General features: G+C 42.5%; 1 protein-coding gene across 1 annotated transcript; it reads left to right on the forward strand.

Annotated features, from left to right (window-relative positions):
• Window positions 1-1752: 1752 nt before the first annotated feature.
• On the forward strand, window positions 1753-23125 carry golgb1 (golgin B1). The gene is given in 21 exon segments (XM_034163296.1): window positions 1753-1952; window positions 5774-5852; window positions 6471-6662; window positions 6796-6909; window positions 7091-7249; window positions 7381-7497; window positions 7756-7869; window positions 7960-8671; window positions 8784-8860; window positions 9280-9325; window positions 10722-15565; window positions 15568-15767; window positions 15875-16286; window positions 16364-16597; window positions 18332-19141; window positions 19246-19439; window positions 19528-19687; window positions 19798-19898; window positions 19976-20047; window positions 21688-21778; window positions 21868-23125. Coding segments are annotated over 20 exon segments (8856 nt in total). The 5' UTR covers window positions 1753-1952; window positions 5774-5783; the 3' UTR covers window positions 22006-23125.
• The last annotated feature ends 66 nt before the right edge of the window (window positions 23126-23191 follow it).

The following is a 23191-nucleotide window of genomic DNA, read 5'->3' on the forward strand; positions in this document are numbered from 1 at the left end:
AGTACTTGGATTAATGTCAAGCGTAAGCATTAGCAGCTCCTGAACAGTAACAGTAGTATTAGTTTCTGAATACCACACAAGCAGCATCTCAAATGATAATACTTTTTTTTTTTTTTAACCAGAGTGACTTCATTCTTTCACATCTAAAGACTGTTTACACAAAATAAAATATGTCAGGCGCTGACGCAGGCATGAACATACAAAATATATTCGCTGAGTGAATCGTCATAAGTTCTTAATGCAGTTTTCTGTCACAAATCCAACACCACCTCCACTGCAGTAAGATTATATAGTATAAAAAAAAAGCATACCTGGGCATTTCTATGCCGAATGGGAAAAATAGGAAAGGTGTGTGTGCATATATATATATATATATATATATATATATATATATATATATATATATATATATATATATATATTAGTGCTTTCCTTGCATTTTCAGTTTTCTAGATATGAGAGAGCAAACTTCGCACATCAGACTCCTCAAACGGGTGCGTAGGAGATAAGGGACAAGCCAGCTAAATGTGAAAATTTCTCTAGAAAACTTTTCTAGATATAAAATAAGTTGTTTTTTCAAGAAACAGACTTTTGGGGTAACGTCAGTCACGTTGTAATTAAAAGACTAAAGATTTACTTTTTGTTTATTTCACACCTTGTGTCAGCCGGCACAAGCATGTAAGAAATATAAAAATGTATATGTTTGGAAGGTAAACAAAAAATAACTTTGACCAAAAACTATGCTGCAAGTCACATGGAAATGCCCACCCATATCTCGCTTTCTCTCACACTAAAAAAAGCCTGTCTTTGGCTCAAGGTGTAACCGTTTCCCAAATCATATTTAAAATCCATCTCTTTTTTGAGTTATGTTGATTTATAATCCAATGCATGATAGTTGTAGCCCTTTTTTATATGTATTTTAAATCCCATCTTAAAATAACACTAGCATGCATGAATGATTGAGCATGACGCCACGAGTTAGTGGATTACAACTTGCACATGATCAATATTTGAGTGTTGGCAGACTGTTGATAGAGGTATACTCTCTAATTAGTGGTCATATATTGTCACCTGTCAGCAAAAACAGAGCGGGTCTCAGAACTGTTAGACTCTGTCCATGTGGTTGATGGGTATGTAGGCAATATCTTGACAAATTTTGCTTATCAAGGTAAAACCTCAAGATCACTTGGTCAAGACCTCAGACAACCCTTGTCATTGGGCTTGGAGATGCAGGCTTGGGTACGTACTATGCAAAGATTTTAAACATTTTCCAGCGTCAGTCAGGCCTTCATTCCATGGAGTTTACATATTCCATCTCCGAGTTCAGCTGGCAACAGTTCACTCATTCATTTTCAGTCTCCGCCGCCTTATACCCAACCGAGATGAGTAAAAGATCACTGTGGCTCCGTGTCCAAACACGGGGACATCTCTTTATTGGCACCACCAGATAAATTTTTCCTTTTTCCCCAGTGCAGATATCTGTAGACAGAGTCAAACGCCGACACTGTGTAACGTGCACACAGATTTGTCCATTTCACTGTCTGCACCATCCACTCCACAGTGCGAGCCACAAAGACCACAAAAAGTGTGATGAAGTGAGTGAGGAGCACCAGGCTCTTTCCCAGCTGTCTGCACTGGCTGATGATCAAACTCACACTTTGATCCGGTCTGCTCTTCTTCATCATGTCAGCTGTATCATCACATGTGAGAGAGTTTAAAAAAAAAAAAACTGAATCCAGAGCAGCCTTTTCGTTTCCGTTTCTTTGAAATTATCACTACTCCCTAGTGGGAAGTTGTTGCAAAGAATTTGCAGACGGCCCCTTACAATCTATCCAATCACAGCAGAGGAGGTTTTGCTTCCGGGATTGTTTGGTGATGTGGCTCTGAAGTCCATCCGAGGGAAAAAAAAATCCATTAAAAGGCAGAAACATTGACGTCTAACACTCGCACAGGTGAGTTAAAGGTCCTTTCTATTATTATAACAGTGCTAACCAGGCTGCAACAGAACCGTCGTGCATAGAAGGTGGGGGAAAAAAATGTACGTTTTTACACAAACGAGTTATCTGTTTAGCTATCTGAGCAGCTAAGCTAACACAGCGGCTGCGAACACGACGCGTTTCATCCACGCAGACGTTATGTCATCTGTTGCTACCAGTTTTGAAGACACTTGCTCCGAATGTTCGCCGTCCATTTTCGCCTTTGCTGTGGCTGAAATCGCTGTTGTTGGATAAAAGAGTGACGCAGCCGCAGTGAGGGGGGTGTTACGGATGAAATGGTTTAGCAGGTTTCTTGATGCAGAGTTAAAGTGTGGAGGGGGCGTGGTCTTCCACGAGCAGTGACGCAACCAAGTAAAATAACAACAATAGACAAATACTCTCGTGTCTGAGTTTCTGACTATATCACAGATGGTGACCGTCAGACTGATTCTTTCGATTAATCACTTTTGTTTATAAAATGACTGTTAAAAAGCTCCTTATTTCTAACAGTTTTTTAAAACTAAAGTTTAAAATCAAAGATTGCCTTATGAGTTGATTCGTGTTTTTAGGTTTTAATTTTGAGGATAACGCAGAAATGAAAAAAAGTCCATTGTGGTTTTCCATTAGTTTGACAGCCATTAAAAAGTACTTATATTTAACCAACTTCATAGAAAGCTACTTCAAAAATACTTAATGACAGGTGTAAAACCTTTTACATGACATAAGTGCATTTTACACTAGTCAGTGCTTAGTGTAAACAGTTTAAAAGCACATTATCCTAAATGTATCTACAACCCCTGGCCTCAGAGGATGTTCATTCAGTTGTTTAATTTTGTAGAAAAAAAGCAGATCACAGACACGACACAAAACTAAAGTCATTTCAAATGGCATCTTTCTGGCTTTAAGAAACACTATAAGAAATCAGGAAAAAAAAATTGTGGCAGTCAGTAACGGTTACTTTTTTAGACCAAGCAGAGGGAAAAAAATATGGAATCACTCAATTCTTGAAAAACAAAAGAACGCTCCAACACATCACTAGTATTTTGTTGCACCACCTCTGGCTTTTATAACAGCTTGCAGTCTCTGAGGCATGGACTTAATGAGTAACAAACAGTACTCTTCATCAATCTGGCTCCAACTTTCTCTGATTGCTGTTGCCAGATCAGCTTTGCAGGTTGGAGCCTTGTCATGGACCATTTTCTTCAACTTCCACCAAAGATTTTCCATTGGATTAAGATCCGGACTATTTGCAGGCCATGACATTGACCCTATGTGTCTTTTTGCAAGGAATGTTTTCACAGTTTTTGCTCTATGGCAAGATGCATTATCATCTTGAAAAATGATTTCATCATCCCCAAACATCCTTTCAATTGATGGGATAAGAAAAGTGTCCAAAATATCAATGTAAACTTGTGCATTTATTGATGATGTAATGACAGCCATCTCCCCAGTGCCTTTACCTGACATGCAGCCCCATATCATCAGTGACTGTGGAAATTTACATGTTCTCTTCAGGCAGTCATCTTTATAAATCTCATTGGAACGGCACCAAACAAAAGTTCCAGCATCATCACCTTGCCCAATGCAGAATCGAGATTGATCACTGAATATGACTTTCATCCAGTCATCCACAGTCCACGATTGCTTTTCCTTAGCCCATTGTAACCTTGTTTTTTCTGTTTAGGTGTTAATAATGGCTTTCGTTTAGCTTTTCTGTATGTAAATCCCATTTCCTTTAGGCGGTTTCTTACAGTTCGGTCACGGACGTTGACTCCAGTTTCCTCCCATTCGTTCCTCATTTGTTTTGTTGTGCATTTTCGATTTTTGAGACATATTGCTTTAAGTTTTCTGTCTTGACGCTGTGATGTCTTCCTTGGTCTTCCAGTATGTTTGCCTTTAACAACCTTCCCATGTTGTTTGTATTTGGTCCAGAGTTTAAACACAGCTGACTGTGAAGAACCAACATCTTTTGCAACATTGCGTGATGATTTACCCTCTTTTAAGAGTTTGATAATCCTCTCCTTTGTTTCAATTGACATCTCTCGTGTTGGAGCCATGATTCATGTTGGTCCACTTGATGCAACAGCTCTCCAAGGTGTGATCACTCCTTTTTAGATGCAGACTAACAAGCAGATCTGATTTGATGCAGGTGTTAGTTTTGGGGATGAAAATTTACAGGGTGATTCCATAATTTATTCCTCAGAATTGAGTGAGTCCATATTTTTTTCCCTCTGCTTGATCTAAAAAAGTAACCGTTACTGACTGCCACAATTATTTTTCCTGATTTCTTATAGTGTTTCTTAAAGCCAGAAAGTTGCCATTTGAAATGACTTTAGTTTTGTGTCATGTCTGTGATATGCTTTTTTTTTCTACAAAATTAAACAACTGAATGAACATCCTCCGAGGCCGGTGATTCCATAATTATTGCTAGGGGTTGTATATTAAAGCCAGCTTAAACCATCTAACTTGTTGTTTTTAGTGTGCAGCTTAGCTAAAAGTTCCATAAAAATTGTTCAATTTATGATACAAGCATGGAATTTGGCACACATATTCTAAATTAAATAATATTTATTTTCAGATATGGAGCCACCCTGGAGGTGACCTCTAATGACCTACAGGGGTCAATAAAGAATTACACAGGGGTCAAAATTTAAAAATGCTCTAATCATGTTGAAAACTATACCACATTATTTGTCTGATCATAACGATTCCACAAAGGTATAGTTTGGACTATCTATGACTGACCTCCATCAAGTTATGGGGTAAAAACAGCAATTTGTGTTCCAATTTTGATTAAAAAAATGATGTAAATTATTAGTTAAGTTAATAGCATTTCAAAAAGGAATAGCATCTGTCATGCTTAGGTATGTTACGGGGTAACATGTCATACGTCATAGAATCTAATGGATGTCGAACTTGTTTGACCTTTACTTTGGAGACCAAGCATTCAACACAGTCAAAACTATTCCATTTATTAATCCTTTTATTTCAACCAATACTTTGCATCACTTTTTAGCAAAACCGGAGCAACTTTAACTTTTGACCTCTATACAAACTGAAACTGACCTTTGTCACCATTTTACCTATTTTTACCCCATAACTCCAAAACATTCTGTCATAGATAGTCCAAGCTATACCTTTTTGGAATCTTTATGATCAGACAAATAATGTGGTGTAGTTTTCAATATGATTGGAGCATTTTTAAATTTTGACCCCTGTGTAATTCTTTATTGACCCCTGTAGCTCATTAGAGGTCAGCTCCAGGATGGCTCCATAAGTGAAAATAAACATTAGTTAATTTAGAATATGTGTGTGTCAAATTCCATGCTTTTATCACAAAATGAACAATTGTTTTGCTGTGCCGCCCCACTATTTAAGGAGACCTTTAAAAACATGAGCCAGTCTAAAATGCTTGTCAGAATTTAAATCATTGTCTTGTGTAGCAGAGTGTACAATGAAAGGCATCAGAGGGCATGCATCCTCCAGTGCTTACCCTGCGTATTCAATCAGTCACATGAATCTTAATTGAACAGTCTGTAATGAAGTAATTACCTAAATAATTCCTGCTGAGTGTACAGCAAAAAGAGCATGTCTTTAATCGTATCAATTGATAAATTGGCAGGAGAAAAAAGCCTCAGTAAAAAATCATATGGGAGTCTGGTCAGCAAAACAAGTAAATGGTGGGTGCGTGCTTGAGTGCATGACTTTTGGTATTTCAGTAGTAATAAACAAAGGATTTGTTTTTAATAATATTTAGGTTACAATGAAATGATAGTGTCTGTTGTTTTCCCTCACAGTCCCATCTTTATGTTTAACCGATTGGCCACAGTCCTCCAGGAGCTCTCTGGAGAGGAGGGTACAGATGGAGACCCAGAGGTGAGATACACTTTAATTACATTTCCACATTTTTAAATACCATATGACAGTTTTGAGACTTTAAACATTTTTTTGCTGAAAATTCTTCATTGATGCACAGCTGTTTGATAAAACCTCAATATGAGGTAAGTAATTATGACAACTTGGCTGTTTGTGAGCCCAAATTCTGGTTTGAATGTCCTATGCAAGTTCTGTTCGTGTCATTGGATACTGTTAGCTCTGCAAGTAGTGTAGACAGCAGTGCAATATTTGTAATTTTGCCTTTGATATATGTTGAAATGAAACAAGATGTGCCTGTAGTGCAGACTTTCAGCTTTAATTCAAGGTGATTCACAAGAATATCACATTAATTCTTTAGGGATTATAGGCATGTTTCTACACACTCCCTCAATTTTCAGTGCTCATAATTGCACTCGTGCATTACCAGTTGTACAGTTTCATGGCTTGAGTGATGCAGAAGAATTTTCTCACAGGGATGATGTGGAATTTCAGCTGCAGGTGACCAAAGGACAGACTTGAGCCTTAATTTGAATTGTTTTCTGACAGGAAGATCACTTTCTTATCCGCAAGGCTTGCTCTGTTCCTGGTTGCATGTTTACTGGTTTGTTTGTTGGACAGGAGGTGCTGGTGTCTCAGCCACCTGCCAGTGAGGGTCAGGCTCCAGAGGAGTATGAGGTGTCCGAGGAGGCCATGGAGAGACTGGCTCACCTGGAACAGTTAGTGGTCCATCTGAAGGTGCTCATTCAAGACAAAGACACCCAGCTGGTCCAAAAGGACACTGAGTTGGCTCAAAAAGATGCTCATCTCAAAGTAAACATCCTGTGTGTGTGTGTGTTTGAATGCTTGTGTGCTGTCAGGATTCGCTCCACAGTTTGACAGTATATTCAACATCACTGTCTTTTTTGCCTGCTGTTCAGTATTTTGTGTCTTTTTACTTTCACAGAATGAAAAAGAAGCAGCTGAAGCTCGCTTCACCAAACTCAAACTGCAGGCCAAAGCTAAAGTGGCTGCACTCAGCAAACAGATAACCGACTTGAAAGGGCGTGAAGGAGAAGTGGTAGGTTACCTCCAGTTCGTATATGCTTGTAGCAATAATACAGTTTTCAGACACAAACCATCCTCCAGATCTTTTGAACAACAACAAAGTGCAGACCTCTGCTCTACTACAAAATGGCCACAAAGTGTGACTACAGCCCTAACGCTTCAGTGTTTTAATTTAACTTTAACTTCTGTTAAAGAGCCCAGAAAGCTCTTTTAGCTGTGCTGGAGTTGAGGAGGAGGTCCAAGAACTTAAGAACAAACTGAACGAAGAGGAGGCTAAAAGCAGGAAGCTTGAGGAGCAACTCCGAGCCACTAAGCAGTTACTTCAGGTCAAGGAAACGGAACATGTTGAACAGGTGACACGCCTATTTCTTTGATTATTGAGTTAAAAAACATGTGTGTTCTTCTTAGTATGTCAACAAATGGTACTATTTAAATATCCTGGCAAGATTCCTATCTTAATATTGTGTCCTGGTTGTGTTACCAGTTGCGTGTGCTGCAGGCTGTGGTCTGTGAGAAGGATGTACGTTTCCAGGAGCAGATCCAGAAACATGAAGAACTGCTGAAGGTCACACAGTCTCAGAACGGCGCCCAGCTTCAGCAGGTAAGTGTTTTTTTTTTTTTTTTTTTTTTTTTTTTTTTTTTAAATATTGGACAACTTAGGCAAAGTTGAAAAATTGCTTGGTGGCGTCAAAGCTTTGCAATTGTGTGGATGCCTTGTTTTTAAAGAAATGATGATCCAGTGTCAGACTGCGTCAAGATTTATTTTTTCTTAGGAGTTTCTAAAGATGACGTTGTTTTTGCAAACATGTTTAAAGTGAATACAGACTCATTTGACATCTTGTTTGCCTGCACCTTTGAGGCTCTGCATGCAGGCCAGCAGCGATGTGCAGAACTGGAGGAATCACTGATGTCTCGTTGCCAAATGCTGGAAATGTTGCAGGAGGAAGTCAGTAGTGCTGATCAGCAAAAACAGGTGCAGATCCTGTGAAATTATATTGCTTGGCTCAGGCACACAACTTAAACTCACATTAAGTTCTGTCTCTCTTTCACTTTTTCTACTCAGATCTTAACGGCTCAGTTCCGTCAGATGGAGCAGGAACTCGCTGAGGCGGTTAAACGGAGAGAGGAGGAGAGACGCCAGTGGGCTGAACAGGCCGGCAGGTTTGAAGCAGAACTTGCAGCCACCCGAACCAACCAGGAGGCTCTGGAAAGGGAGAGAATGGAGGTAGCGAGACTGCAGAGTGAGCTGGCCTCCCTCAGAGAGGCAGAGCATGTTACTCAGCAGACTCTAGAAAGAGAGATGGTGGAAATTGTTAGATTGGAGAAAGACCTGGCTCTGACGAAACAAGCTGAGCTCGCAGCCGTTCAGGCACTCCATGATGCAGGCAAGAGGGAATGTGAAGAAATTGCTCATTTTGAAAGAGAACTTGCATCGATGAGAGAGGCAGAGTCTGCAGTGCACCAAGCTAACAAGGAAGCCTCGGAGAGGGAGAAATCGGAGGTTGATAAGTTGGAGAAAGAGACGACTTCCTTTAGGGAGGAGCAGGGAGATGACCAAAGGAAAGACTTGATCTTGGCAGAAATGTGGCCACGTCTACGTACCTTAGCTCTCGGGGGTACGTGCCCAGTGGAGGAAAACCTGGTGCCTGCTGACCTCTCCTCATTCCTGGATACTGTCCTGTCCATTGAAACTCAACTGAAAAGGATAAAAGATGAACAGAATGAAACGGAGGAGCATTGTGCCCAGCTCACTGACACTATGGAAGCCCTTCAGGGTAAGCTCATTTATCTGACTGTCTGTTATGGCATTCAAGATGTTAAAGACTACCCTAAGCATCATCTTCTTTTTTCTTTTTTGTTTAAACCCAATTCATCTCTGATTTTCAGAAAAACTTGACAGAAAGACAACAGAACATGAGGAGGCTGTTACCAACATTCAGCAGCTCGAGCAGCAAATTAAAACGGTCAGTAACGGTCGCTGAAACCGTGTCCGTGCTTTCTTTGTGTAGTGTGGAGTTGTATCAGGAACAGCATCTACCATAAAACCGTTGTGATGACCCTGAGCAGAAAACTTGCTTTTGTGCAAAGGTCAAAACCTGTCTGCTCTGGAGATCTGTGTTGGTCTCAGACAGGATAGAACAGGCTCACAGATGACACCGGTGTGTCTGTGTGGGCAAGGCAGCCTGTTCCCTTTAACAGCTGTGAATAATTATTAATCCTGTCGATGCTGATCCGCTGTTCATCTCATTGCACAACTGTATTCTCCTTGCATGGTTGCTCATTGTCATCAATCTTTAGGACGTGTTTTCACTTCTTCTTGTGCAGGTTTATATTCAGTGTGTCCTCAGCAAATCAGCAGTCAAACTTCTTGTTTATTTTTCAGATGTCTGAGGATTCACTGGTCCAGCGTTCGTCTGAGGAAGAAAAAGGTACAAAAATATGTTTGTTCTCTCTCCTGAGGCACAATTTTTATTAAAGGATACATGAGGGATTTGATGAGAGGCTCTCTGTTGAGCTAGATGCAGCACCAAAGCAAACACAGACAAAACACTTCAAAGTATTCTGTCAAACTGAGCCCCCCCAAAAAAAAGGAAAAAGTATGTTTATATATATATATATATATATATATATATATATATATATATATATATATAAGGTGTCACAGTACACAGAAGTCACGGTTCGTTCAGTTTTTACATACAGTAGTTTTAATCAGTGAGCTGCCACCTACACGGTGACAGTCTAAATGTAAACTTTCTTTTTTCATTAAATGTTTAGAAATTGGGTTCCATCATTTGCATTGGAACACATTTACTGTGCATCGCACTGCATTTTGTTTTTATGTCATGCAATTTGTGGAGCCAGACTGCCTTAAAAAATTTGTCAGTTTATGTTTGTTTTAGTTTTGCCCAAATGACGGCATCCCATAAAACATCACTCTGTACAGATTTTAAATTGTTGTGCACAGTGTGACTATTCAGTTAACTTCTCATCTGTGAAATTTTACACTGATTCATACAAAACATCAGTTTTTGTCTTAAGTTGGAGTGTTCTGTCTGAACTTGAAAGTGGGCTGACCTCATACGGGGACACTGACTCAATACAAACGCGTATCAGTACACTTTTGCTTTTCGATTCATCTTTCTGAAGAAAAAGGGAAATTAACCAATTTCATTAAAGCCTCTAAAGTTTCTGGGTTAAACAATGTCGTCGCTGGCTTCAACTGGCTGTTTTCCTCTGTTCAATTTAGACACAGCAGGCTGTGGGCGGGTTCCCACGCCTCCTGCATAGATCATGAAACTAGAGGGACACAGTCTGTGGACATGAGATGAAATGTCAGCGATTTGTGGAAACAAATACGCACGTGTCTATAATCAGACTGTGCAGCATCGTACTGTGTATTCTGTGCAAAAAAACTGTCGTGTACGTCCTGTACGGTTCAGTACAAATACATGTATTGTCACACCCCTAATACATATTTTATATATTCGCGCACACACAGGCAGGTATGTAGACTATCGTCTCTGTTTCTCTTGTTTATTCGATTTATAGTCATGTAACTGAAAAAATGTGCATGTAGATATTCTAATATCTCAGAATTTTGTAACTGATTTCACAGAGTTAATTTTGCTAATGCAAAGTGAGCATTTTACTTTACTTTAAGGGAATTGTACCCTGTTTGATGCATATGCCCTCAGTTTGTATTTGTTGGGTTTACAATAATATGTGCACGGAGTATAACGCATACTTTTGTGTGAGTTCATACTATGCATGAGTGTTTGTTCAGGTGCTCAATAATCATTTTCCTCTTTGCTAATCCTTTAGCACACATACTGGCACTGGAGGAGCAACTCTTAGCAAAGGACAATGAGCTGGCTGAATTGCAGCAGTCCCTCTTACTAGCTAAGGATCAGAGCTCCATCATGGCTGCATCACCTGAACAGGATCAGGAGGCTGGTACGACTTCCCACGACAGTTCTGCAGATCATCCTGACTTCCTTGAAGACACACAAGAAGAGGAGACAACTTTAGTAGCTGAGGACACCTCTGTTGTCTCAAATTCTGTTGATAACAGCAGCCCAGAGTTTATACGACACCCATCCGAGTCTCCAGGTGAGTCCAAAGGGGCGTCTTCAGATGAGATGGTCACCAGTACTGATTCTGAGGTGGCTCACAGCAGCTGGACCCTCCTGGAAGATGTGACTTCAGAGGGAGGCCACGAGTGGCCGTCTATTGTGCAGGACTTTGGCACAATGCAGCTGCATTCATGGGAAGAGACAAGTGTGCAACAGGAAAGCACTGCAGTTCAAATCGAATTTTCATCTGTTACCATCCAAGAGAGAGCAGAACTTCAGGTAACTCAGGAGGGTGCTTCACCCACAGGTGCTATTTTGCCATCTAGCCAGGTTTTTGACCATGTCCTAGCTGAGGAACTCCAGAAGCGGTACAGTGAGCTTACGGCTGAACACCAGTGCCTCAGAGAGGCAGCTGCAGCGTCGGAGGAGAAAATCAAGAGTTTAGAAAAAGAAGCGCAGTCTCTCTCTGCTGCTAAAGAAGATGCAAAATCCGAGATCACTATCCTGGCAGCCGACCTTGCCTCAGCCAAAGAGGAGTTTGAAAAGATTTTGCAGGAAAATGACTCCATGATAGAGAAACACTGCATTGAAATGCAGCTATTAGAAGAACAGATAGAAATTTTGACGTCTCAAAGCAACGCCAAGGAGGAGATGATTCAGGTTCTACAAACGGATTTGGAAATGGTTCAGCAAGGTCTCTGTGAACAGGAGGGTCGTGCCCAGATGTTGAGTGCTCAGTTAGAGGAACGAGAGCTCCTTTCTTCTGATCTTAAAAGCAAACTCAAAGATATGGAGACAAGCATGGTAGAATACTCCCAGACGCTGGAGCTCAACAGTGTCTCTATGTCAAAAAAGGACACTGAGATTAGTGAACTACAGCTGTGTCTCAGCCTGAAAGAGCAAGAGATGATGGAGCACAATGAAAGTATGACTACTAAACTCCTCCAAGCAGAAGAAGAGAAGTCACTGATAGATGGCGAAGTCCTTAATTTAAAACAGCAGCTGTTAGAACTTGAGAAATTCAGAGAAGAGAATCAGAAAATGAACTATGAAAGTGCAGCGACCGATTTAGATGATGAACTTCTTAGTTTAAGGAAGGACAAGGAGGAGCTGGAACACCAGCTGGCAAACATGAAGAAGAAGTTGCAGGCTGCACTTGTGCATCGTAAAGAACTTATGAAGAAAATTTCAGCTTTTGAGGAAGAAGAAAAGAAGAAAATTTCTGAAGGACAAGATGTCACAGCAACTGGAGAAACTCCTGTCAAAGTAGAAATGTCCAGTACGCACAACATCCAAGAAATGGAGGTGACATTCGACGAATTAAGGCAAGCTTTAAAAGATAAGGAGGAGGCAGTTCAGGCAATGAAAGAGAGAGCTAACAAACAAGACCAAGTTCTTGCTGAGACCCTTGCTTTGAATAAAAAGCTAAGTGAAGAAGCTGAAAATTCCCAGCAGACGGCCATTTTACATGCAACGAGTGTGCTACAAGATCGAGTCGAGTTTGAGTCAGAGTGTGAAATGCTACAGAACGAACTTCAGAAGGCAAATGAAGTTCATGAAGAAACTGTTCGCAAAGCAAAAGAGAAAGACGAGCACTATCGTGAACAACTGGCGCAGCAGAAAGAAGAACACATTGAGCTCATGCAGCGTTTTGAGGTGCAAAGTAGCGAACAAGAAGTTCTTGTTACTAAATTGAGAGAATTGGAAGAACTGCAGATGAACACAAAAGTGAGCACTGAAATGGGAAACCTACCTCACCAAGACACCAAACATCTGACTGAAAACCTGGAGAAGTCTGCATCAAGCGATTGGGCCCAGGAGGATTGGGTGGATTTTTCTGCATCTGAACCTGAATCATCACAGCCAGAACCCAGTGAGCCCATTAAGCATCCTATAGAGCAGTCTGAGGTAATCTCTGCACAGATGGAGGAATCTTTGAAAATGCTCAAAGATCAGGTCGAGTCTCTGCAGGTGGCTAATACACAGCTGGAGATGCAGCTACAGGAAGCCCAGGACAGTCTGTCCCTGAAAGAAACTGAATTGATGGAACTGGGTAAAGAGGTACAAGCTCTAAGAGAAAAAGACATACAAATTAGTGTAGTCTCAGAGGAGATTGGCATACTCCGAGAGAAGTATCTCCAAGCTGAGTCTTTTGCTCAAACTCTGAAAGCAGAGATGGAATCTGCAGACAGATCTGCAGATTCTATCACAGCTCTTCAGCAAGAAGTGGAAGACTTCAAACAATTCCTCACCAAGAAGGACCATGAGATCACAGAGCTAAATAATCACATTACTGAGCAGAACTCTCTTATATCCCTTATTCAGGCAACAGTACAAGAGAAGGACCAAACAATTGGTTCTTTAGAAGAACAACTTAAGGTTGAGCAGGAGAAAACCAAGTGGATCAAAACTGAGATTCCACAAAAGCAAGAGGAAGAGAAAGACAGTGAGGAAAAAATCCATCAGCTTCAACGGAAGCTTCAGGCTGCTCTGATCTCTCGCAAAGAGACTCTCAAAGAAAACAAATCCCAGAAGGAGCAGCTAGCTTCAACTGAGAAGCTCCTCGTAGAGCTGCAGCAGAAAGTGGATTTGGCAGAAAATGAATTGGAGAATCTAAAAGTTGAAAAAGTTAAGTTGATTAATGAGGTGGACCAAATGTTACTGGAGAACCAAAGCCTGGGATCATCCTGTGAGAGCCTCAAGCTGGCCATGGAAGGCATAGTGAACGAGAAAGAAGCCTGTAAGAGAGAAGCTGCGTTGGCAAAAGAGGAGGCTGCCAGGGTAGGCAGGGAATGGGAGGGAAAGGTCCAAGCCATGAAGCACGAGTATGAAACTCTACTCACGTCCTATGAAAATGTGAGTGATGAAGCGGCACGTGTGAGACGTGTGCTTGAAACTGCCAAGCAGGAGAGACAGGAGCTGGCGGCCAAAGTGAGGACGCACGAGGCTGCCCGGCAGGAGGCCGAGCGGCACACCGAAGAAGCTCAAAAAGAGGTGGAGACGGTGAAGGACAAAATGCGAAAGTTTATCAAAATGAAGCAGCAAAAAATCTTGGAGTTGGAGGAGGAGAACGAGCGACTTAGAGAGATGGAGGAAAAGAGTGAAGTAAAACGAGAGCGCAGGACTCTCAAAGCTGAGTTTGAAACACTTCAAGAGCAGCTGGAGACGGCAAAAGCAGATCTGAATGCTGCAGTGGCAGAAAGAGACTCTTTAGGGGAACAAGTTGAAGCTCTGAAAGAACAGCTTGCCACTGTGGAAGAGAGAGAGAACAAAAAAATGGAGGTTGCTCCTTTTAGCACAACGGTCGTTGCAGAAGAAATTGTCACCGCGCAGCGATCTCACACATCTACAACAAAAACAGAGCCTGTTGAAGGGCAGCTTGAAGATAAAGAAAAGCTGTTGACTCCAGAAGAGGTTTCATTTGAGGATGCTCCAGAAGATGATCTGCATCCTCTCGAGGAGAGCCCAAAAACTGACCAAAGTATTTCCAGCACATTGCAGAATAAAATCAGGGAGATGGAGGAAGCTTTTAACACTGAGAAGGAGCTATGGCATGAACGAGAAGATAAACTCAAGACTGATTTGGCCTCTCTTGAGCAGGAGCTTGAAGAAAGTAAAGAGAAGGTGAATGTTTTGGCCTCTCTAGAACAGCGCCTCCAAGATGGCAACGAAAGGGAAAAATGCCTGATGGAAGATGGTTCAAAGAGAAAAGCCCGGTTCAAAGAACACCTCAGGAACCTTGAAATGGAGAAGGACAACCTGGAGGAACGTCTGATGAACCAGTTGGCGCAGCTCAATGGGAGCATTGCTGGATACCAGCAAGAGGCAGCAGATACCCGGGAATGCCTGACTAAACTCCAGCGCACCGTGGAGAAGTTGGAGGGGGAGCGAGCTGAACTGGAGGCTCAGGCTCAGAGTGATAGGGACCGAGCCTGCAGGTTGGAAGAAGACATGAGGCAAGCTCAGAGAGAGAGAGCTGAAGCTGAAGCAGAGGCTGGCAAGCAGAGAGAGCTCCAGCAACAGCTGAGGTCTGCTCAGAGGGTCAAAGAAGGCAGCCAGAGCCGAGTACGTCAACTGGAAGATCTGCTGAGGGAAAAACAGCTGGAGGTCCGTCAGCTGCAGAATGACAGCATCCAATATCAGGAACGAATCAGCGAACTGGGTAGAGAAGCTAAGGCACTGCGGTTAGGCCACGATAAGCTTTCCAAGAAACTAGAACAATCTCGAGGAGAAACTTCCAAAAGCGTAGAGGAATTGAAAAGGACTGAATCAGAGTTGACTAGATGCAAGTTTGAATTGGATGAGGCTCAGAAACAGGCGAGCAAAGCTTTAGAGGAGAAAACGAGTATTGAACAGAGCGCCTCGCGGAGGGAGGCTCTGCTGAAAACTGAGGCTGAGCAAACTTTGGACTCTGTGCGATTCAGGCTTGGAGGTGAACTGAAGCAGATGGAGCTCAGTCTGGAAGAGGCCTACAGAGAAAGAGATAAGGAAGAGGAAGCCACGCTGGAGGCCAGAGGCATGGCCGAAAGAGCCGAGCGACGGGCACAGGACGCACAAGCCCGCCTGGATGAGTCTCTGGCTAGGGCTAGCTGCCTTTTCCGCGCTGCATGTCTTCACTGCAGGATGACCGTGACAGAGTTCTGGATGAAGCCCGGCAGTGGGAGACTCGTTTTAATGACGCACTTCAGACTAAAGAGGCTGAACTTCGTGTCACAGAAACACAACTGAAAGAACTCTCAGAACAGCTTCAGAGAGAATGCGCCCTGAAAGAAGAACTTCAGCTTTCTGTGGGCAGGTAAGAATTGTGTCCCCGTTAACTTTGCACATGACACTCAAATTATTTGTGCAAGTGAAATGGACAGGATGACATTATGTGTGAGATAACTACCACATTTCTTTCAGACTAGAGAAAGCAGACAAAGACTGGCAGGTGAGATTAGAAGGAGAGCAAAACAAAGTCCGAGAGAGCCGAGCTGTCCTCGACAAAGAGAGGACGAAGCTGCAAGAAACCATGGCGGAGTTGGAGCGCACGCGGCGTGAAGCCCGTGCCTTGAAAGATGAGGTGGAAGGTCTCTCTCACAGAGCTCAAGCTCTGGAAGAAGCAGTAGGTCAGCTGCAGGGTGAAGTCAACAAGGCCAGAGAGGAGCTGAAAGAGAGAGAGGCCGAAGAGAGGTGGCTGTGTCTAAACGTGGAGCAGCTGGAGATGGACCTGCGATCCTCCAAGACCTTAACAGAGACTCTGCAGACGGAGTTAAACGAGAAGGAAAGGCGAGAATTGGAAATGTTGGAGGAGAAGGAGCAAGCTGTGGTTCAGGTATGAGATGATCTCCATTCCTTCATAAACTTTGTGCGCTTATCGTAAGAGGACTTACACACTCCTCGTTTTACCAGGCTGCAGAGGAGGCCAGAAGAGAGGCCGACGGCAGGGCACAAGAAGCCCAGGGCGAACTGGAGCAGAAAAGGGATGAATTACGAGAACTCGAAGATAAAGTACGACGCATCGAGGAAGAGAGCAACACCAGTAAAGCCAGATTAGACTCTTTCATGAAGGCCATGCGCTCCTTGCAGGATGACAGGGACAGAGTCCTCAACATGTACAAGCAGCTAGAAGAGAAACATCTACAGGTAATCGCTCAAAAAAAAAAAAAAAAAACGGCATGTTGAACTGCTTGTTGTTACAATGTTTATAATATTAATGGTTAATTGATACGAATTAAGGTTTTTATCGAAACAAGTGGCTGATAACTGACAACTTTAGTTTTTCGTGTGATACAATATTAGAATAAATGAAATGGAAAATAGCTGTACTTCAGTGAATATTTACAGTGGTGTTACTGTTTGCATTTTCTAGATTTGAAGTGTTAGTTTTTTGCCAGATAACGTTCCATAAAGCATCGGTACAGTTCCCGCTGTTTCAAAACACCCACTTACACTGTTTTAAGGCACCCGTCTGGAGAGCCCAACATCATTCTGCACGTTTGTGAAATTGGCCTCATGTGAGGGGCGATTGAGAGGTTTTGAGCCTGACCCAGAAAAATTTGGCCGTGTTTTGCCACCTTTTTACTAGAGCCCGACCGATATATCAGCCGGCTGATATTATCAGCTGATATAAGCCCTTTTCAAAGTACTCACTATCGGCCAAAATTTTGCCGATAGAACGCCGATAAGTTCTCATAAACAGAACAGTTACTGAAATGTTTGTCGGCAATGTAAAATGTCCTTGCACTGATCGTCCAGTAGATGAAGCTCTGACTCCATTCAGCTGAGAGCTGCTTAAACCCCTGCTTAAATGTGTTCATCACCGGCCCCCATAGTTCGCCGTCACACTGCACTGATTGGCTGACAAAAGCATACAAGTAAGTTTAGAAGGATGTTGTTTGTAATAACTTTGCGATTACATTCACTCCACATTTCTCCTGTTTCAGTTCAACTCAGTTTGATTAACTCAGTTTATGTAGTAATGTGTCAAATGTGCTTCATTGTGTCGGTCACGCTTTTTATTAAGCCCACGTTGTGTAGACCTTATTTCTAGCATGAAAAACTTTCGTTTACTGCTAAGAGGTTGAAACATTCAGATTCACTGGTCGTCCATCCGGAAGGGTTCTGGGAATTACTGCCGTTCGCCATTAACCCTCTGGGGCTGACGCCATCGTATACCAGCCATCGCTGGGACCAAGCTTTACTAAATTGTAAATAACTTTTTAATGATCTGAGATAGAAACTTACTTTTTTTTTTTTTTTTGGCTGAAAAGTTAACTCTGCGGACTTTTGATCCACCATTGTCCATCTTGGTACTCCTCATAGAAGATGTGTGATGACATGCGCAATGTGAGTGTCTAATCGGAATTGGTTCTCCGTCACATGGTTTTCCAAAATCCAATCGTAGGGCAGATTTACCTCATGTGATATGGCAAAGATCGTTTTCAGGAGTGATATCTTACTAGTTGGCCCGTTTGAATAGCCCTCTAACTGCTCCAATTGCATTTTTGCATTTTTTGAACTTGAAAATTCTTATGTTATAAAGTTAATCAATATGAGGACAAAGCTTCAGCTTTTAGCTCATACCTTTTTTGTTAAGGGTCCAAAAAAGAACATTTTATTCATTAAAAAAATAATAATAATATCGGCTGATTTATAGGCTATCGGCAAATCAGACAATTTATCGATTATTGGCATTTTTTTCATCCAAATATCGTTATCGGCATCAAAAAAATCCATATCGGTGGGGCTCTACTTTTTACATTCTGAGAAACCAACATTTCTCAAGAATGTGTGACATTTTGACTCACCGGGTGCAATGTTGAGAAATGCCCCTCGGAAGTGCCGACATGGGACAATCTGTATTTGCTTGTGGTTTAGGTCATGATGGAGAAAGATGATCTGATCCAAGAGGCTGCCACAGAGAACAACAGTCTGAAGGAAGAGCTGCGTTCTCTGCTCATCCAGAGGGACGACCTGCACGCCGAAAAGGCCAAACTCTTCGCTCAGCTTCACGGCTACCGTGACGAACTCAACCAAGTCTTGAGCATGAAAGACTCCCAACAGAAACGGCTTCTGACAGAACAGAGACGACGTATTTCCTCACTGGAAAAGGAGCGTGAGGAGTTAGAAGCTCGGCTGAAGAGCCTGAGGCGAGATGTAGACGCTGCAGACGCCAGAGTGGAGACTGAAACTCTGAGTCGTGCTGTTGATGGTGGGTCACATTTACACAAGGTGGATGCTCCGGGTGCAGAAGTTGAGAAGCTGAGGGAGCAGGTGCAGGCTTTGGAGGCGAGCCTCCTCCAGGAGAGAGAAGAACAGACCAGCAGAAATAAAGAACTGGCTGAGCTGCGCTGGGAAGGAGGTGTGATGAGGACCGAGTCGGAGAGTGCTCAGGAGAGGGTGGCAGAATTGGCCCGAGACCTGTTGGCTGTCGAACAAAAGCTACTAGAGGAGAAAGAGGCAACGTCTCGGCTGAGAGCAGAGAACCAGTCATTTGCAAAATCCATGGCCTCCCTCCAGGACAGCAGGGACCAGGCAGTAAACAAAGCCCAAAAACTCAGCCTGAAGCTGGAAGAGGTGACCAAAGCAGGAACTCAGACGGTGCACAGTGGTGCCGGAGGCTCCACTGGAGAGGTGTGGGGCCTGAAGAACGCACTGCAGGCCCTCCAGAATGACCGCGAGAGACTGGTGAGGAACAAAAGTTGATTCATGGTTTAGTTCTTAACACAAAGATACTGAACATTAACAAAGAATCGCTTGTGTTGTTTCTCTTTTCACCTCTCGATGTGCAGCTGGAGCAGCTTCAGAATCAGACGTCGGAGCTCCAGAAGCAGAAGACGGAGTTGTCCCGGCTGGGAGCCGGAGAGCTGATTAAAGTCACCCAGCAGTTCTTTGAGGAGAAAAAGAAGAATGAGGAGATGCTGGGTGCCGTGACGCAGCTGGAGAACGCAGTGGAAATGGGGAAGCGTGAGATAGAAACACTTCGGTGAGGCAGCGTTTTGTCGACTCTTTTACCATCATCACCGACTTTGACGAAGCACAAAAACCAAGAACCTTTGATTTATCATTGTTAGGCTGGAACGTGTTGACTGGATGGCTCAAGCAGAGCAGCTGAAGCAGCAGACACTCGCTACGTTGTCGGAGAGAGACCAACAGCTGCGCCAGCTAAGCACGTTGCTGGAACAGGCGCGCATTCGCGAGCCCAAAGTCAACAAGGAGCAGTATCAGCGAGAGGTTGCCGCTCTGTCCAACTCCTGAGTGTAGAGCTGGAAACAAGATTCTTATTTCTGTGTGTGTTTGGATAAAATCATTCCTCAAATGACGCATTTTTATTGTGTGAACAGGGTGCAGAGGAGGTGGACAGTGCACCCGGAGCGCCACAGGAGCGAAACAGCACGCTGACAAGCAACAGCTACATCGCTGAGGTTAAAGAGCTGCAGCAGAGGTACGTCACAGCTCCTCCAGAAAAAAAAAAAAAAAAATGTGTTTAAGCAAACTTAAGTCTGTACTTTTCTCCGTCAGGCTGGATGACGAGGTGCAGCAGAGGATGGCTGCAGAGGAGCAGCTCATGGCCACACAGGATCGACTCAAACGGTAAAATGTGAACTCACGGCTCAAAGCCTTTTGTGACTTTTGTTATTTGGAGACACTAGTGACGTAATAATGCAGTCAAAGGAGGATCAAAATGTGCGCACATCCAAGCAAGAGCAGAATGGAAGTGAGAAAGGTCTGCACACTGCTGCACTTCAAAAAAATAAGAACTTAAATGATTATTTTTAGCTTATCTGGCGTCCGTCCACTGTTCGTAGAAAGTGTTTCATCTCCTTCAATTCTTGATGATCTTGATTCTGATGGGTTTTGTTTGCTTCATCTGAGCACTGTTCCCAGATCTTCCTCCCAGAAGTTTGAATTTTGGAGAAAATATACACTCTTCATGGTGAAAACTGTGAAATTCATCCAAAACGCTTCTTCTCGTTCTGTTCTTGATGGATTTTGATGATTTTGTTTGCATCATCTAAGCACTGTTGACAATTCTTCAAGAGCTTTTGTGAAAATACGAGGTCTGTCCGTAAAGTAACGGTCCTTTTTATTTTTTTCAAAAACTATATGGATTTCATTCATATGTTTTTACGTCAGACATGCTTGAACCCTCGTGCGCATGCGTGAGTTTTTCCACGCCTGTCAGTGACGTCATTCGCCTGTCGGCACTCCTTGTGGGAGGAGTCGTCCAGCCTGAAACAGGCTGATGACGCTGCCTGAGAGCGCTGCACGACGTCTCGCACCGTGAAAAGTCCTTAAAGCGACAGAATCACCTCAAAATCTCTCATCAGCTGTTAAAGTTTTCACTGAAAACCAGCTTAATTTTTCGAACCATGTCCACTTCGATGTGTCTCACAGGTTTAGAAAAAATTTTGATCAAACAAAGCGCCAGTCTCTCAGCAACTTCTCAGACAAAGGAATTCCGACGAGGGGCTGGACGACTCCTCCCACAAGGAGTGCTCACAGGCGAATGACGTCACCGACAGGCGTGGAAAAACTCACGCATGCGCACGAGGGTTCAAGCATGTCTGACGTAAAAACATATGAATGAAATCCATATAGTTTTTGAAAAAAATAAAAAGGACCTATACTTTATGGACAGCCCTCGTATAGACTCTCTGCAATGCAAATGATAAAATTCACCCAAAAGGCTGAATAGATTTTATGCAGTTCTGATGGTTTTGTTTGGTTCATCTGAACACTGTTCACAATTCTTCCTTGTGGACTTTTGGGGTAAAAATGTAGACATTTGTTGGTGAAAATGGTGAAGTTTACCTAAAATAGGGCCTGTTCCTGGATTGCATGGTTGGTGAGGGGAAAAAAATCCATCAAAATAAGACACCATTCAAAAAAATGTACACATTGTCATAAAGATCTTGGAAGAGAACCTCAACTACCAGCAAGAATATTTATTTACAGCAAATCAGCCTTTCTTTAAACTGTCAGCATTTCAGTCGACCTGAGGAAGGTCTTGCAGATGGAAACGTTGTCCATATAAAAAGACAAATAACTTTATCTTACCAACCCCAGTTATATACTGTATTATATAATATACCAGTTACACATTCTATTTCATGTTGCAAGATTTACTACCATTGATACATAGAATACAAGATTAAGTTACATTTGATGTGCTTTCTTTTGATATTTATAGAGGATTTGTTTGTGGTGCTAACAGCTGTTATTGTTAACAGTCACATTCAAGCGAAGCAGCATTTTGCACATGAAGACGATAGTTCTGAAACCGCCGTCTTCATCGAGCCGCCAGAAGGAGCCGTCACTCGAGTAAGGCTCCGCTAATATTCCATCCCGCTTCTTCGTTTATCATCCAAAATACACATTTTAAATGTCACCTTGTTTTCCCTCTCTGCCAGACTCGGAGAGGCGGTCCCGGCCTGAAGCGGACGCTCCGCGTGACCTTCTGCTCGCGGCAGCGCACCCCTCTGCTGTTGGGCATCTATCTGCTGACTGTGCACGTCCTGCTGCTGCTGTGTCTGTGCGGGTTCCTCTGAGACCAGCTCCTTTTGTCCGCTCAGCAGCAGAGAGCGGGGAAAGTGGAAGCGACGCAAAGCCATCTTCATGTTTGACATCGTTACCTATGATGCACGCACGCACTACAAAACGATGCACTTTATGGGAAATATCGACTTTACGGTTTTGCCAAAGTATTTAGATTTATACAGGGAGTTACTGTCACAGATTTTAGTCCACTCACATGTGACTTTATTTTTAAAATCCGGGCACGAAGCAGAGCCTTTTTAAAGGAGGAAAACTCATTTCATGGAAGAATCCAGATTTACAATCAGAGGTTTCGGGTGTGACTCCAGCTCAGTTAGGAGAGAGGTGGGTGGGTTAAATCCCCAACGAGCACTGGTGAAGTGTCCTTGAGTCAAGACGCCGAAGCTTACAACTGCTAACCTTACGGGAGGAGCGGTATGATTCCTGACGAACGCGGGAAACTGATGCAGAGAAAGAAGAGGACAGGTGGTGCCTTCATGTGCCTTTAGAGTCACACACATAAGAATCAGTTTACTAAAGGCTTGATGTTTTTCATGCAGTTATGCTCCACTTTCTTCCTCCTCAAAACATTTTATGCACAAAATTGGAGCGCAGTGGGGTTTTTTTCTTTTCCTCTTAACATTCCTGTTTTTCCTCTGATCACATTTAATAAATTAGTGATTGAATATATATATATATATATATATATATTTGTACAAATGTACTTTTTGGCTGGAGGTGGCATTTACCTGAACTCAAGATTCCCGTTCTGACCTTCTATTTCACTTTTTTTTTTTTTTTTTTTTTGTGCTGTTGATTTTATGTCTGGTGAAGAATCATTCAGGTGTTTGTTTCCAGTGTAGATTTGTTCCACAGGAGGAAATCATGTTACGTCTACCCCATTAGTCAGTAGCAGCATAATTTATTGTCCATAAAATAAAATATTTAGTCGACTCCTCAGTATGTATGTGTGTATATATTCCGATATTCCTGTTTTTTTTTTTTTTTTGTAGTATAACTGCTGCTTTCTACTCATCTATGATTATTGATCTTATACTTTCCACTGTTGATTTCACTGACACACTATTAAAGGGCTGTGTAGAAAAATGTGATTAAAGCCTTTTGTTTAAATCATAATCCACTGTTGTCAACTGAACCTTTTTTAAACCATATTTTTTAACATTTTATCTTGCTTTCAAT

Source organism: Thalassophryne amazonica, chromosome 22 (genome assembly GCF_902500255.1).
Source record: "Thalassophryne amazonica chromosome 22, fThaAma1.1, whole genome shotgun sequence".
NCBI classification, from domain to species: domain Eukaryota; kingdom Metazoa; phylum Chordata; class Actinopteri; order Batrachoidiformes; family Batrachoididae; genus Thalassophryne; species Thalassophryne amazonica.